Source organism: Jaculus jaculus, chromosome 1 (genome assembly GCF_020740685.1).
Source record: "Jaculus jaculus isolate mJacJac1 chromosome 1, mJacJac1.mat.Y.cur, whole genome shotgun sequence".
In the NCBI taxonomy this organism is placed as follows: domain Eukaryota; kingdom Metazoa; phylum Chordata; class Mammalia; order Rodentia; family Dipodidae; genus Jaculus; species Jaculus jaculus.
Genome location: NC_059102.1, coordinates 7,978,846 through 7,995,839, shown reverse-complemented (window position 1 = coordinate 7,995,839; position 16,994 = coordinate 7,978,846). Strand labels below are relative to the sequence as shown.

The following is a 16,994-nucleotide window of genomic DNA, read 5'->3' as shown; positions in this document are numbered from 1 at the left end:
CTGGCACTCGGCGGGGGTGCTGAGGCCGAGGTCCGCTCCGCGGCGAGGAGCTTCGTGGCGGCCACCCCCGCCGCTAGAATGGCTGAGCCCGGAAGGGCGGCCCCCGACCTCGCGCAGGCGCACTGTGCGCAGCAGCATGGCGTCCAGGGCCAAAAGGCGAGCGGTGGGCAGTGGCGTCCCGCGGCCTCCGGCAGCGCGGACGGCGCGCGAGGAGGAGGAGGAGGAGGAGGATGACGTCGAGGACGAGGACAGTGACGAGGAAGACAGTGACGAGGACGAGGACGACGAGGTCATTGACCAGGTGAGAAGCACAAGCGAGGTGGCCTCGTGAGCCGGAGTCGCGGAGCAGAACCCGAGGTGACACCGTGGCCCACCGGCGTCTTCCACGCTGCGGCCACACTAGGGTTTTCTTCTCCCCCGGCCTCCCACTAAGATGCTCCACGCCGCCCTTGCCTTGTTCTGGGCTCTCCCTGGTTCCTGGCCAGCTTCAGTCTTGCCCCTGCCCGCCCTCCTGCACTTGGCAATCATGCTTCCTTCTCGCTCCTCCGGAGTGTGCACAAGTTCCGCCTGCAGTTTTTCCTTCTTCTTTTTATTTGCTTTTATTTATTTTTTTAAAATATTTTTTGTTCATTTTTTACTTATTTATTTGAGAGCGACAGACACAGAGAGAAAGACAGATAGAGGGAGAGAGAGAGAATGGGCGCGCCAGGGCTTCCAGCCACTGCAAACGAACTCCAGACGCGTGCACCCCCTTGTGCATCTGGCTAACGTGGGACCTGGGGAACCGAGCCTCGAACCAGGGTCCTTAGGCTTCACAGGCAAGCGCTTAACCGCTAAGCCATCGCTCCAGCCCATCCTCCTTCTTTTTAAAAAAATTTTTATTGACAATTTCCATGATTATAAAAAATATCCCATGGTAATACCCTCCCTCCCCCCACTTTCCCCTTTGAAACTCCATTCTTCATCATATCCCCTCCCCCGTTTTTTTCCCTTGAGGTAGGGTCTCACTCTAGCTCAGGGTGACCTGGAGTTTACCAAGGGCTGGGATCAAAGGTGTTTTTTATTTATCTTATTTTTACTTATTTGAAAAAGAGAGAGAGAGAGAGAGAGAATGGGCACTCCAGAGCTTCCAACCACTGCAAACGCACCCCGGATGCATGCACCCTCTTGTGCATCTGGCTTACATGGGTACTGGGGAATTGAACGTGGGTACTTAGGCTTCGTGGGCAAGCGCCTTCACCTCTAAACCATCTATCCAGCTCAGTTTTGCCTTCTTGGTTCTCGTCTCCTTGGAACCAGCATAAGTACTTACAGTGCATAATTAGGAGCGAATGATTGTATAAGAGTGTAGAGTGTCACTAAGCGTGGTGGTGCAAGCCTTCATCCCAGAGCTCTGGAGGTCGAGATAGGTGAATCACTGTGAGTTCGAAGCCAACCTGAGATTACATGGTGAATTCCACGTCAACCTGGGCTAGAGTGAAACCCTACAACATCAAAACAACTGTTGAATGTCTAAGTAGGTACTTCAGAGGTGGCTGTCCAAACCAGGATTTGTAACCCATATCTTCCTAATCACCATACCTGTAAATGGTGCCCAAGTTCACCAGTTGCTGAAACCTAAACTTGGCTACTTTTTTTATTACCTCCCCCCTTCCCAGGTCTCCCAGGGCTGGGTTACCCCCCAGGCCTCCCACCAAGATCCACACCACACTTAGCCTCTTCCTGGGCTCTCCCTAGCTTCCTGTTCAAAGCCCCAGGGCTTTAGCTGGCAACCCTTGTAACACCATCCAAAGGTGCTAACTTATTTTTATTTTGGGATTTTGGAGGTAGGGTTTCGCTCTGGCTCAGGCTGACCTGGAATTCACTATGTAGTCTCAGGGTGGCCTTGAACTCATGGTGATCCTCCTACCTCTGCCTCCTGAGTGCTGGGATTAAAGGCGTGCACCACCATGCCCAGCTCTGATTTAGTAATTTGACCCTCTAGAAATACACAATAGTGATGATAATAGTATATACTTCTAAGCTCTGTAGATTTTGTATTAACTTACTTACTGCTCATACTAACCCAGTGGAGTTAGGAATTATTAATATTTTACAAGTGTGACCAAATAGCAAATTAAGTGAAAACAATCCATGGTAGCTGGGGAGATGGTTCACCAGTTCAGGGCACTTGCTTGCAGAGCCTGCCAGCCAGGGTTTAATTCCCCAACCACCCACATAAACTGGATGGGCATTCTTTTGCAGCAGCAAGATACCCTGGTATGCATACACACACACACACACACACACACACACACACACACACACACACACTTTAATGACAACAACATGAGATGCACTTGTTATGTAGAGGAAAAAACCAAAAACTCCATCAGCTTATGTGTGTGGTGTTTGATGATAGCCTGGGTGTGAGAGAGTCTGAGAGGTCTCTCGTCTCTGCTTTCTTGTTTTTTATTTATTTATTTATTTTTATTTTATTTTATTTTTTTTGAGGTAGGGTCTCACTGTAGCCCAGGCTGACCTGGAATTCACTGTGTAGTCCCAGACTGGCTTGAACTCACGGTGATCCTCCTACCTTTGCTTCCCGAGTGCTGGAATTAAAGGTGTGTGCTGCCACTCCCGACTTCATCTCTCCTTTCTTAAGTACTTGCTGTTTTGTTTCTACTCAATATGGCAGAAAAACAAGAAATATCAATAGCTTCTGACATCTTCATTCAAAAGAGCAAGAAGCCTACATACCAAGGTCTTATTTCTAAACTCTAATCAGCCGGGGTGAATTACAGGTTGTTTTACAAGGGTGGCTGTTAGCTGCTGAGACCCTAACAGTGCTTAGGCAGAGTGTGGACAGAGTCCATGTGGTATAATCTAGGATGGAGGTCTGAGATTTCAGTCTATAAGGAAAAAAACCTAGAAGAACATTTAAAGAATTTATTTCTAGCTGGGTGTGGTGGCTTACGCCTTTAATCCCAGCACTTGGGAGGCAGAGTTAAGAAGATCACCTGAGACAATCAAGTGAATTCCAGGTCAGCCTGGGCTACAGCAAGACCCTACCTCAAAAAAATCAAACAAACAAACAAAACAAAGAAATTTATTTTCAAGGTCTGGGGATGTAGCTCAGTGGTAGAGTACTTGCCAGGATGCATGGTACCCTAGGTTCAATTTTCAGTACCATAAAAAATAATTTCTGGGGCTGAGGAAATGGCTTAGTGGTTAAGGCAATTGCCTTTGAAGCCTAAGGACCCAGGTTCAATCCCCCAGGACCTATGTAAGCCAGATGTACAGGGGATGCATGCATCTGGAGTTCATTTGCAGTGGCTAGTTCTCTCTTTCTCTATGCCCCCCCCCCAAATGAGTTTAAAAAAATTTTTTTTAAGTTTCTGGGCTGGAGAGATGGCTTAGCAGTTAAGCCTGAGGACCCAGGTTCAGTTCTCCAGTACCCACGTAAACCAGATGCACAAGGTGGTGCATGTGTCTGGATTTTGTTTGCAGTGGCTATAATAGCCTCTGGTGTGTCCATTCTCTCTCTCTCTCTCTCTCAAATAAATAAAATAATAAAATATATTTCTTGCTGGGTATGGTGGCCTATGCCTTTCTTTAATCCTAGCACTCAGAAGGCAGAGGTGGGAGGATCACTGTAAATTCAAGGCCAGCCTGAGACTACATAGTGAATTCCAGGTCAGCCTGGGCTAGAGTGAGACCCTACCTCAAAAAAACAGAACAAAACAAAAAATTTCTGGGCTGGAGAGATGGCTTAGTGGTTAAGGTGCTTGCCTGTGAAGGCTAAGGACCCAGGTTCAATTTCCTAGAACCCACAGAAGCCATGTGCACATGGTGGTACATGTATCTGGGGTTTGTTTGCCAGTGGCTAGAGGCCCTGGTGCGCTCATTCTCTCTCTCTCTAATGAGTAAATAAATAGGATTTAAAAAATGTTTCTAAGTTATTACTTGGTTTAGTTTGACCTGTTGGGGACACTTCCGCTCAACATCCTGGGTTTGATCTTCACAGAATCTGGCCGACTCTGTCTGCTTCTGCATGTATTTGAAGTGAGCACACTACTTGCTGTTTCTGCCTAGCAGTCCACAGCCAAGGGAACATATCGGCATATACAGTCAGGATGGCAAGGCAAACTGGGGTCTGATTTCCCTTTCAAGGCCTTCAGATAAAGCCCAAATTTTAAAATCTGTAAAACCATCGGTGCCTGAGACTCAAATTTCAAAATATGTAAAACCGGAATAATGTGTAGGCTCACTGCTGGAGCCCATGCTCACTTTGTCACTTGTCAAGTTGTGATTTGGAGCTGGGCATGGTGGTGCGTGCCTTTAATCCCAGCACATGGGATAGAAGAGTTGCTGTCAGTTCGAGGCCACCATGAGACTACATAGTGAATTCCAGGTCAGCCTGGTCTAGAGGTAGACCTTACCTCAAAAAACAACAACAAGAAAGATATGATTTGGCATCCCCAGGGACTGATGTTGTATAGCATTTAAAAGCATCTGTTGGGCTGAAGAGATGGCTTAGCAGTTAAGACTCTTGCCTGTGAAGCCTAAAGACCCAGGTCTGATTTCCCAGAATCCATGACTCATGTAATCCAGATGTACATGGTGGCGCATGCATCTGGAGTTCATTTGCAGTTGCTAGAGGCCCTGGTGCACCCATTTTTTTCCTCTCTCACTCTCTTTCTCTCAAATAAATAACAATAAAATATATTTTTTAATGGTTATTAAAAAATAGAAGTGTCTATTAAGGGACTGGGAAGGTCTCAGGTTAAAAGCAATTGCTTGCAAAGTCTGTAGGCCCTGGTTCCATTTCCCAGTGCCCATTTAGAGCCAGGTGCATGGGACAGCACATGCATCTTGAGTTTGTCTGCAATGGCAAGAGTGTCTGGCATATTCTCTGTCTCTCTCAAATAAATAATAATAAACCTAAACGTGCCTGCTAAGATTCTGTCGTTGACATGAAATAATAGTTCCTTTTGTTTTGTTTTTGTCCAAGGTAAGGGTCTCACTCAGCCCAGGCTAATTTGGAATTCACTCTTGTAGTCCCAGGCTGGTCTTGAACTCATAGCAGTCCTCCTGCCTCAGCCTCTGCAATGCTAGGATTAAAAGTGTTTCATCACACCCTGCTATAGTTTCCTTTCTTTGTGGGATAGTTGAGTGGCTTTTTCTCTTAGATTTTGATGCTTTTTGCAGAGAGAAGGGTACTGACCCAGATTCAATTACCTTCTTTAGTCCCTTGGATTCCCCATATTTCTTTTCCTGTCTTGGGGTCTTAGCATGTGTGTTCCCTGTTCCAGGAACTGTCTTTCTTATTTTCAATTGGTACCACATTTTCTAGACTTCCTGATTTCTTTTTTTTTTTTTTTTTTTTAAGCATCACATTTAATTTACTTATTTCAGTGGTGGGGGAGGGGCACGGTTATTTGCCAGGGTCGCTGCAAATGAATGCCAGAAAAATGGCGTCAATCATTAATTATTTGCAAGCAGAGAGACAGAAAGAGGGGGATCAGGTACATCACAAACAAACTCCAGATGCATGTGCCACTTTGTACATCTGCCTTTTTGTCTCACTGTGGGTCATGATAGCCTCAAATTAATTTAATTTTTGTTGTTGTTCAAGACAGAATATCACTCTAAGCTGGCCTGGAACTCACCTGTTTTTTGTTTTTGTTTTTGTTTTGCTTTTCAAGGTAGGATTTCACTCTAGCTCAGGCTGACCTGGAATTTACCTTAGTCTCAGGGTGGCCTTGAACTCCCGGCATCCTCCTACCTCTGCCTCCCAAGTGCTGGGATTAAAGGCCTATGCCACCATGCCTGGCTCACCTTATTGTTATTTTTTTTCTGTTTTCCTGGGTCAGTTTGGTTTTTTTTTTTAATTAATTAATTTTTTTAAAATTAACAACTTCCATGATTGTAAACAGTATCCCATGGTAATGCCCTCCCTCCCCCCACTTTCCCCTCTGAAACTCCATTCTCCATCATGTCCCCTCCCCCTCTTAATCAGTCTCTCTTTTATTTTGGTGTCATGATCTTTTCTTCCTATTATGATGGTCTACATAGGTAGTGTTAGGCACTGTGAGGTCATGGATATTCAGGCCATTTGTCTGGAGGAGCATGTTGTAAGGAGTCCCACCCTTCCTTTGGCTCTGACATTCTTTCCACCACCTCTTCCGCAATGGACCCTGAGCCTTGGAAGGTGTGATAGAAATATCTCAGTGCTGAGCATTCTTCTCACTTCTTCTCAGCACCATGGTACCTTCTGAGTCATTCCAAGGTCACTGCCATCTGAAAAGAGAAGGTTCTCTACCACAAGTGAAAGTAGTATTAATATATGTTTATGAACATTAAAAGAAGTGTTTACTGGGCAGTTTGATTAGTGTGTGTATATACACACACACACACACACACATATACATACATACATACACATACACATACACATTTAGCCAGCCAACAGCAAATGTTACACCCCTAGGGCTCATGACTACCCCTGTTTTAAGTTTTCAGTATTAGGGATGTATTCCCTCTCATGGAGCGGGCCTCCCGTCCAATTAGAGGGCAGTTGGTTTCCCCCATAACCGACAAGCCACTATTGCAGCAGTTGGCTCATTTGGCCTAGCTGGCCAAATACAAGGCTTGCAGTGTCCACTGTTGAGGAGCTTCACTGGGGATTTCTCTTTCTTCCATTGAACTGCATGCAGAATGGCTTCTTCTAGCTTTCTGTCAGCTGGTCTACATGGAGGAGGTTATCAGCTCAGTTCAAGCAGGATTTCTCAGTGGCCTTGCAGCCCAAGTATATGGATTTTCAGCAGTAGGGTCTTACCATCTATTCCTGGTGGGAAACCAAGGGTCTTGGCAATGGCCTATAATGTTTTGGGGGCATCAGGGACCTCCCTGGCCAACAACTCACTGGAAGGTATCCCATCCCTGGCACTGAAAATTTTCTAGCAACAATCTATGGCTCCTGAGTATGCCATTGTCTAAAAAAGTAGGATTCCATATGATTTATTTATATCCTCTTAGATTTTGATTACCCATCCCTCCACCTTTCCTTTACTCAATCTATTCCCCAGACCTCATTTTGGGCCTTTTCACCCCCATTAATCTGTTCTTCTACTTACATATATACAATACCATCCTATTAAGTACCCCTCTCCCTTCCTTTCTCTTTCCTTTTATATCTTTTCCTGCTTACTGGCCTCTGCTACTGAGTTTTTTCCTTCTCACACAGAAGCCCAGTCATCTGTAGCTAGGATCCACATATGAGAGAACATGCGACCCTTGGCTTTCTGGGCCTGGGTACCTCACTTAGTATAATCCTTTCCAGATCCATCCATTTTCCTGCAAATTTCATAACTTCATTTTCCTTTACCACTGAGTAGAACTCCATTGTATTAATGTGCCATATCTTCATTATCCACTCATCAGTTGAGAGACATCTAGGCTGGTTCCATTTCCCATCTATTGTAAACTGAGCGGCAATAAACATGGTAGAGCACGTACTTCTAAGGAAATGAGTCCTTAGGATATATGCCTAGGAGTGCTAAAGCTGGGGCATATGGTAGATCTATTTTCAGCTGTCTCAGGAACCTCCACACTGATTTCCACAATGGCTGGACCAGATTGCATTCCCACCAACAATGTAGAAGGGTTCCTCTTTTTCCACATCCTCGCCATTTGTTTTCATGATGGTAGCCAATCTGATAGGAGTGAGATGGAATCTCAACATAGTTTTAATCTGCATTTCTCTGACTATGTTTTGTTACTATGGCTCTGTAGTATTGGTTAAAATCAGTTGTGGATTTTTGTTGCTCAGTATTCTTTTAGATATTCAAGGTTTTTTTGTGATTCCAAATGAATTTTTGGATTGTTCTATTTCCGTGAAGAATGCTGATGGAATTTTGATGGGGATTGCATTAAATGTGTAGATTGCTTTTGGTATGATTGCCATTTTCACAATATTGATTCTTCTGATCCAGGAACAAGGATATTTTTCCATTTCCTAGTGTCTTCTGCAATTTCTTGCTTGAGTGTTTTAAAGTTTTCATTGTAGAGATCCTTTACTTCCTTGGTTAGGTTTATTCCAAGATACTTTTATTTTCTTTGATGCAGTTGTGAATGGGAGTGATTCTCTGATTTCATCCTCTGTGTGTTTGTTGTTAGCATATAGAAATGCTACTGATTTCTGTCCCTTTTTTAATAAATATCTTATTTATGAGAGAGGAGCTGGGGAGATTCTTAGCAGTTAAGGTGCTTGCTTGTGAAGCCTAAGGACCCAGGTTCCATTCCCCAGTACCCACATAAGCTAATTGCACATGGTAGCACTAGCATCTGGAGTTTGCAGTAGCTGGAGGCCCTGGTGTGCCCATTCTTTCTTTCTCTTTCTTTCATCTGCCAGAGAGATGATTTAGCAATTAAGACACTTGCCTGTGAAGCCTAAAGACCAAGGTTTAGTTCTGTCTCTCTTTCTTGCTCTCTTTTTTCCTTTCTCAAAAAAAAAAAAAGGCAGAAAAAAAGGGGGCGGGGTTGGGTGCCTCAGGGCTTCCTGCTACTGCAAAGAAACTTCAGACACATGCAGTACTTTGTGCATCTGGCTTTACATGGGTAATGGGGACTCACACCCAGACCATCAGGCTTTGCAAGCAAGTGCCTTTAACTGCTGAGCCTTCTCCCCAGCCCACTTTTTTTTTTTAATTTTTATTTATTTATTTGAGAGCGACAGACACAGAGAGGACAGAGAGAGGGAGAGAGAGAGAATGGGCACGCCAGGGCTTCCAGCCTCTGCTAAACGAACTCCAGACGCGTGCGCCCCCTTGTGCATCTGGCTAACGTGGGACCTGGGGAACCGAGCCTCGAACCGGGGTCCTTAGGCTTCACAGGCAAGCGCTTAACCGCTAAGCCATCTCTCCAGCCCTGTTTTTGTTTTTTTATTTTTATTTTTTGTTTATTTGAGCGTGCTTGAGAGAGAGGGGAAGGGAGGAGGGCAGATTGAGAGAGAGTAGGCATGCCAGGGCCTTCAGCCACTGCAACCGAATTCCAGACATACACACCACCTTGAACATCTGGCTTATGTGGGTCCTGGGGAATTGAACATGGGTCCTTTAGTTTTGCAGGCAAGCGCCTTCACCCTAAGCTGTCTCCCCAGCCTACTTTTGCTTATTATTATTATTTTTTTTATTTGAAGCCATTTGGATTTTAAAAATTCTCTTTAAATACTGTGTTTGTTTGTTTGTTTTTCAAGGGAGGGTCTCAGTCTAACCCAGGCTGACCTGGAATTCACTCTGCTGGGATTAAAGACACCACCCCGCTCCACCCTGCTCACTTTTGATTATTCTGTTTTTGTTGGTTTTTCGAGTTAGGGTCTCACTCTAGCTCCAGCTGACCTGGAATTCACTCAGGGTGGCCTGGAACTCACAACAATCCTCCTACCTCTGCCTCCTCAGTGCTGGGATTAAAGACATGCACCCCTGCACTCAGGTACTTATTCTTAACTCCCACACACCCCTTTGGCATCTTTTGTAGATGACCACTGGAGAATAGATGTAAACAACCCACAAGTATGGAAAATAAAGTAAAAGAAAAACACGCAAAGTGGAAAATAATCTGAATAACCTTAGAAAGTTATGCATGATTACCTGTTTTGTTTGTTCTTTACAGGAAGTGAATATTGAATTTGAAGCTTATTCCATCTCAGATCAAGATCATGATGGAATTAAGAAGTTATTGCAGCAGGTACTGTCTTTTGCTTCTTGCGTTTATTTGCTCATCTAAGAAAACACAGGCCAGTCAGCCCGGCTTTCAGCTTTCACCCTGTCTGCGTTACCGCGCTGTCCTGTGCGCTTTGTTGACTGTTCTCTTCTTTCCTAGGGCGAGTCCATCTGCCTGTACCTCAACCCTTGATCTTTCCCTTGCTTGTTTGGTGGCTCCTGACATGAGTCCATCTGTCTGTACCTCAACCCTTGATCCTTCCCTTGCTTGTTTGGTGGCTCCTGACACGCCCTCCTCTCCACATGTCCACGCCAAGCTAGCGTTGCTCTCCAGTTCACATCCCAGCCTGGGGGTGGGGCCACAAAGGTCCTTCTCGCTGCCTTGACTGCATCTAACCCTGCTTTGGCTCTGTGGCCTGCAGGGCTTCCAGTGGCCTGGTTACAAGTTCTTTGCCCCGTGTTCACCTTCTTCCTCCTCTTCATTCACCCCCCCATTACCAGTGGCTGCCACTTTTCTGACGTCGACTCTCCTGGGCTTTTTTTTTTCCTTGTGCTTATTAGGTCATCTTGGCCAAGTCATTAAAATTTTATTATTTGTATTTGAATAAGGGAATCAAAGTTTTGTTAGTTAGAAATTATACTTTGATCTTAATTTTTTGTTCTCCTTTTAGCTTTTCCTAAAGAGTCCTGTGAACACAGCAGAACTAACAGATCTCTTGATTCAACAGAACCATATTGGGAGTGTGATCAAGGTAACCAGGGCAGTTGACTGTGTCTGACTGTGAGTTCCTTATCTTGTTCAGCTCCATCTGAGAGGAGGGGCTTGAGAGGACTGGCCAGTGAGTGACCCAGATAGCAGCTGAGGGAAGGAGAGAGGTGGGCCGACTCAGAAGACCCGTGGGAGGAGGTAGCGTGTGGAGTGGTTGGCCCCGAGTGGGAGAGGACTGGACGGATGACTCGTAGGTTTCTGGCTGGAGACAGGAGGGTGGCGCACGTGGAGGACATGCTGGCAGTTGGGAGCATGCCTGGCAGGGGAGGTGCTCGGCAACAGCCCTCTCCAGTGACTGTTCGCTGAAATGCTTGGAGTTGCCATGGGAGGGCAGGGGTCAGACATCTATTCGTTACACCATTCATGCATGGATGAGCAAAGTAAGTGGCACACCAGCAGAGGAGACTGAAGGAAACGGCTGCAGAGGGAGGGGGAAAAGCAAGGATGGAGCATTTGGAGTTTGAGGCCACCCTGAGACTACACAGTGAATGCCAGGTCAGCCTGCGCCAGAGTAAGACCTTACTTCGAACAACAACAACAACAAAAAAAAACTGAAAAGATAAATGAGACCTTGGCCCCAAGAGTACACATCTTCCAACCAAATTCAAAATTGAAATGCTTTTTTTTGCTTTTAAAATAGCAATCAAATGTTTCAGAAGACAGTGATGATGATGTGGATGAAGATGAGATTTTTGGCTTCATAAGCCTTTTAAACTTAACTGAAAGAAAGGTTAGTTTCACTGGGTGGCATGGTTATTACTTTGAGCAAAATTGTATTTAATGGGTGGTCAGACAATAGTATTAGCTTAGGATGTGTGCCCTTATGCCTTATGCCATGGTATGATTTTCCCCTTTCAGTGTTTTGCTTGGGATTGTGCCCTGTGTAAACCTGATCGCTTACCAAGCATTCAGTCCCGGGTAGTCCCACATGGGTGCCAACACAGCATGTTTGCACAGGGTCTCAGCAGCTGGTGTCTTTGTGGTGTGGGTGTTCAGTTTCTTGTTGCTTTCCAGAGTTGGGGGGGGTGGTAGGGGACTTAAGAGCATTTTGATCATCACTGCACCAGCTAGTTTGTCTGAATCTTTAGTTTTAAAATGAACTTTCCAGATAATTTCCAAGTGTGTCTTTGAGGTGGAGTATTCCAGTGTGTGCGTGTTAATTAAAACCCTGTCCTACCAGTAGTCACGGGATGGTAACTAAGCAGGTGTAGTTACTTTTTAACACTGAAGACACACCAGGTTTTAAAGGCTGTGGGAGGAAATGCCCCTTGCCTGTGAGATAACAAGCAATCTTTCTCTTTGCTTTCTAGGGTACCCCGTGTGCTGAACAAATTAAAGAGTTGGTTCTAAGCTTCTGTGAGAAGAACTGTGACAAGAGCACGGTTGAGCAGCTGGACAAGCTTTTAAACGACACTGTCAAACCTGTGGGCTTTCTCCTTAGCGAAAGATTCATTAACGTCCCTCCGCAGATTGCTCTGCCCATGCACCAGCAACTCCAGTAAGCCTTTGGAAGCGAAGCCTTCAAACAGTAATGTTTGCCAAGTTGCATCAGAAATGTGATGAAGTGGAATGTGTAGGTTTGCACAAAGGGCTCTATCCTGGGTTGAAGCAAGTTTAGTGTGAGGGGAGTGGAAGAAACCTGTAAGGGGTGTTCCTATTTCATAATCAGCTCTTTGGTTATGGAAGACTATATATATATAATATATATAGCAATCACAGAGTTCTGTAATTTGGATGAAATGCTTTACAATTAAAATAAAAACAGGGCTGGGGAGATGGTTCAGCAGTTAAAGGTGCTTGCTTGCAAAGCCTGCCAGCCTGGGTCAGTTCCCCAGTCAACTATGCAAGGCATTTGTTTGCATCAGCACGAGACCCTGCATGCCCTTACATACACACAAAATTAAACATTAAAAAAATCAGCAAAAACTCAATCTAATTCCTGTGTCCCATTGGTATGCTGTACAACTAATGAGACCACAGCCATGATACTGCCTCCCACTTGTTGGGTTTTAGTTATGAGATGAATGTTGTGTCGCTTGTGTTCTGGAGTATTCACAAGGAGGAGTCAAGACGGGCCCCTGGCAGAATAGTGTTCTCAGCCCCTGGCGCTTAGGCTGGGGTTGCCCTGGCCTGGCTACGGGACTGGCCCTGCTCTAGTGGTTTGCAGTTGACCATTTCCCTTTGTCCAGTTGGAGCACTGTAGTTTCTCTCACGGCCCCTCACCCTGTTGCTGCTTGGATCCTATTCCTGTTTTTGCTTTTGTTTTTTTCTAAACAGTGGGAGCTCATGTTTACATGGCATCTCAGGAGGACAATCTCCAGTTCTGGAGCTGAAGTGGATTGTTCTGAGCTTTGTTAATGCTGTTGTTTAGGGCAGCCAGAGGCTCGGGCTAGGTGTGATTTGTTCCATGTCACTCTAGAATTAGGGTATACACATCTACGCAGTTTCTGTAGTATGTCAGAAACTAGTCACAAACTAATGACGAGATACTGTGTAGTCCCATACTGTAGTGACATTAGCTGTCCTGTATGCCTTTTTTTGGATGCTTCAGTTTAAATATTCATTGTTTTAAAAAATTAAGGGTTTTATTTATTTTTATCTTTGCACAAAGAAATGATAGTGAATTTGACTCATCTCTTAGTTGCTTGTCTGTATATCAACTCAGATTTACCACTCTTTAGAAGAAATGTCCAATTCATCAGGCCTCGGTAACATTGCATTGGTTTTCTCTGGGGTCTGGTCTGTGGGCATATTTAAGCAGTCCATGGGTAAGTAAGTGCTCTGTGTGCCTTGCAGGAAAGAACTAGCAGAGGCACACAGAACGAACAAGCCTTGTGGGAAGTGCCACTCCTACCTGCTGATTAGTAAGACATTTGTGGAAGCAGGAAAATCCAGTGCCAAGAAGGGGCACAACAGCCCAAAGCAGGGTGTGCTGATGTTCGCAAATGCCGAGGAAGAGTTTTTCTATGAGGTAAGTGCTTGTTTCATCTGTCTGCCTAAATCCTAGTAAGGGTTTCTAAGACTGAGTCTCTTCAAGTCAAGGTCTTTAAGTACAGCCTCCGGTTTTCTGTGTGACCTCTGGCTAGTGGCTGACATACTACCTGGTACATCTCGTGTACTCAAGGACTCCTCCAGCCTTCCCACTGCACTGTAGGTGGTGGTGGCAGGGAGTGGCTGGTTAACTAGTTGAGTCTGATTAGACACTTACATGTATGTCCACAGCATGACTTTCAGTTCTAACCCTATGTCATGAGCCCAGATGCAGGTATATGGTATCTCCCCAGCGGTGGAGTCTCTCCAGCATTCTTTCCATATGGATGACTTGTCCTGTGACAGACAGTCACATGTCAGAGAATGCTCTTTTTCATCCTGTCCTCAACAACCTTGAAGAACCTGATCTAAAGGGGAACATAGTTTATAGAGTTGGCTGTCACTCCACTTTTAAGATTTCCACTGGCTGAAGCAGTGCAGACTCAGTTCTGCCCTATTTTTTCATGAAGTAATTGCAAAAATGGACTTGTAAAAATGTAGACCATCTCAGAGAAATGTATGTTTCAAGGTGACCTGTTGTGCAGATTCCATGTTTACATTAAGTCTTATGCTAATGCAAAGACCAGTGTATGTGGACAATTTTTTTCATAACTCTAGCCCAGCTGGGTGTGGTGGCACACACCTTTAATCCTAGCACTTGGGAGGCAGAGGTAGGATCACAGTGAGCCACCCTGAGACTACTGAGTGAATTCCAGGTCTGCCTGGACTAGAGTGAGACCCTACTTCGAAAAACATAAGCAAAATAACTCTAGCGCAGGCTAACTCTCGGGCTGGCTTCAAACTCATAGCAACCCCCCTCCCCCACCCAAATGCTGACGCACCACCACCGGCTCGTTTCCACTTTCCTGTCACCTGAGATGATGAGTGTGCATAACTCTTAAGTTAGAAACAGCATCACTTTGTATCATTTAGTTGCCTGTTCCCATCTTAGAAGTGCCACACCTTAATCCAGGGTCTGTGTGTGAGCTAAACATCTTTTTGGGCATTTCATAATTTCTCTCTGAAATGTCCCACTGGAACTTCAGCCTGAGTACTGCTTCATCTAGCTGTCACTCCTACTTGAACACATGCAAACATGGTATTTGCTGTTGCTGATGTGATGCAGTTGTCTTTGTGTTGTGCATACTTATTCACAGCTCCTCTTTCACTGTAGAAGGCCGTCCTGAAGTTCAGCTACTCAGTGCAGGCGGAGAGTGACACGTGTCTGGGAGGCCGATGGTCTTTTGATGACGTCCCAATGAAGCCCTTGCGGACTGTGATGCTAATTCCAGGAGAAAAGATGAATGAAATCATGGAAAAACTGAAAGAACATCTATCCATCTAGTCCATTTCCCCTGGACAGTGATGGGTTTGTTTTTACAGAATTACAAGAAAACCCAGTGGAGATTTACCAAAAAAAACCTCATGACTTTATTCAGATTCAAGTCCTCTACAAAACGTAGGGTTTTGTTCCATGTGTCTGTGACACATTTATGAGATGCTGTTTTAAAATTTTTGGTCAAATAATGATTAAAAACTTAAGAAAAACATGGAGTAGTAACTTTAGGAACTCAATTAAAAAAACCTTTTTTTAAATTTTAGAATCTCATTGGAAGTTTATTTCTCCAGGACTGCACAGTGGGTGCTGTCCGTCAGCTGGCTGCGTCTACACAGGCTCCCGGGCCCTTACTGCACTGTGAGCTTGCTGAGCAGTCACTGAACAGTGCACCTCTGTTCCGTAGCATCTGGGCACTTCTCACACACGTCCTGCTCCTTTTTCATGGTTGAAATGGGGGAAAGGTGGCCCATAGCTTGCTGTAGAATGTCCTTGCTTTCACTAGGAGGCAGATTACTGAAATAGTATTGTGGTACCAGTTCCATAAACCTGTTCATTTGAAACAAAACAAAACAAAAAATTAGATGGGAGCTGGGGGTAGAGCCCCGGAGAATGTAAGAGGAGAGCTGGTCTTTCATTTCACCACCCAGCATCTCAATCTGCCTTTGTCCACCCTTACCACCACCCCCCCCCCCAAAAAAAAAGAGAAGCAAAAGAAAACTGCAGTTTTCACTGAGCCAATCCAGGCACACTTGCAGGGTGTTACCTTCTCCAGTGTAAGGTGACATGGTGGAACTATGGTCACCAGCAGGAGAGGTTCACAGCTTGTAGCTTTGGGTGGCAACACAGTGTATCTTTGCCTCTTTATGCGCTTTACTGGTCCCACTCCTCCAGCTATGTCAGCTGGACACGTATGAGTTACTCTGGCTTCCATCATGAACATCACTGCCCAAGCAGTAGTGGTGCCAGATCTGCAATAGCCTCTGAGATAAATCTCTATTCTCAATATTGTCCCTCCTGACCATTCCCCACTTAGCAGCTAGAGATCTTTAAAAACTCCAATCACTGGACTGCACTTTGGATAAAACACAGATTTCTACGTGGCCCACAAAGCCCTCTGTCTCTTCAACCTCCCCTCTCCTGATTAGCCCTGAGCACAGTGGTTCACCACTTCCAAAGGGGTGGCTGCCCTCCTCTTGGCCCCCGCGGTCAGTGTTGCCGGCACACGGTGTCTTCTCCTGCAGCACTGTCCCTCCACTCTCCTTTCTACGCTGTGTTCAGGGGCAGGCAGGCATGTTTGTGTCCATCATCCACAGAGACTTGCCTGTGGGAGAAACTCCCCACATAAAGAATGGTACTATGCTGGGCGTGGTGGCGCACGCCTTTAATCCCAGCACTCGGGAGGCAGAGGTAGGGGGATCGCTGTGAGTTCAAGGCCACCCTGAGACTACAGAGTTAATTCCAGGTCAGCCTGGACCAGAGTGAGACCCTACCTTGAAAAACCAAAAAAAAAAAAAAAAAAAAAATGGTACTAGTACAAATAAGTTTCATGTAAGAAGTAAAAATCCAATGTGTTCATTCCTACCTGGGTGATTTTAAAAAGCCCTTTTCTTCTCCACTAAACTTACAGTTCGGGAGAGACTGCTGAGGCGATCCTCACGTAGTTGTTCTCCGATATGCTGAACTGGTGGAAGAGGACCCACTCGGGCATCTTCTTGATAATGGAGTAGCTGGACAGGGGATGCAGCTGAGCAACTTGCTTGTGTGTAAGCATTAGGTAGTTACCCGACCCGTCAACATCGCGAGCAATCTAAAAGGAAAAAAAGATGGGGATCAGTATTTTATACAGAATAGTTAAAACTAAAAATTTAGTCGTGCATGGTGGTGGTGCATGCCTTTAATCCCAGCACCCAGGAGGCAGAGGTAGATAGATAATTGAGTTCACTGTGAGACCACCCTGAGACTACATACATAGTGAATTCCAGGTCAGCCTGGGCTAGAGCGAGACCATACCTTGGAAAAAAACCTAAAAATTTCTACCCACACTTTTGTCTAGATTCTCCTCCACCATGCTGTGCTGATTACTTTGCACATGTGTCCTTTTGCCCTTCCCTCACCCCTCTCCAGTTCCTCTCTTTCTGCTCATTTGGGTTAC

General features: G+C 45.3%; 2 protein-coding genes across 5 annotated transcripts in view; one reads left to right on the top strand and one right to left on the bottom strand.

Annotated features, from left to right (window-relative positions):
- The first annotated feature begins 130 nt into the window (after positions 1 to 130).
- Positions 131 to 15,099, top strand: LOC101612867 (BRCA2 and CDKN1A interacting protein). Of its 2 annotated transcripts, XM_045149097.1 has the most exons (7): positions 131 to 301; positions 9,655 to 9,729; positions 10,376 to 10,456; positions 11,114 to 11,203; positions 11,784 to 11,971; positions 13,270 to 13,444; positions 14,678 to 15,099. In XM_045149097.1, exons 1-7 carry the CDS (start codon positions 137 to 139, stop codon positions 14,846 to 14,848), a joined length of 945 nt encoding a protein of 314 aa, XP_045005032.1. In that variant the 5' UTR covers positions 131 to 136; the 3' UTR covers positions 14,849 to 15,099. The 2 variants fall into 2 exon arrangements, with proteins under 2 accessions (XP_045005032.1, XP_045005039.1); XM_045149104.1 differs by lacking the exon at positions 11,114 to 11,203.
- Positions 14,911 to 16,994, bottom strand: part of Dhx32 (DEAH-box helicase 32 (putative)) — a 75,183-nt gene continuing 73,099 nt past the window's right edge. For all 3 annotated transcript variants that reach the window (XM_045149081.1, XM_004659193.3, XM_045149084.1), the window contains 2 exons: positions 16,468 to 16,649; positions 14,911 to 15,388 (listed from right to left, as the gene is read on the bottom strand). In XM_045149081.1, coding sequence (XP_045005016.1) covers positions 15,217 to 15,388; positions 16,468 to 16,649 — 354 coding nt within the window. In that variant the 3' untranslated portion in view covers positions 14,911 to 15,216. The remainder of the gene's footprint in view (positions 15,389 to 16,467; positions 16,650 to 16,994) is intronic.

Bases quoted from the DNA above. Each gene is read 5' to 3' on its own strand.
- LOC101612867 (XM_045149097.1), top strand. From the start codon at position 137: ATGGCGTCCAGGGCCAAAAGGCGAGCGGTGGGCAGTGGCGTCCCGCGG. The intron at 9,730-10,375 runs GTACTGTCTTTT...TTCTCCTTTTAG, and splicing joins TTAAGAAGTTATTGCAGCAG to CTTTTCCTAAAGAGTCCTGT. The intron at 10,457-11,113 runs GTAACCAGGGCA...CTTTTAAAATAG, and splicing joins ATATTGGGAGTGTGATCAAG to CAATCAAATGTTTCAGAAGA.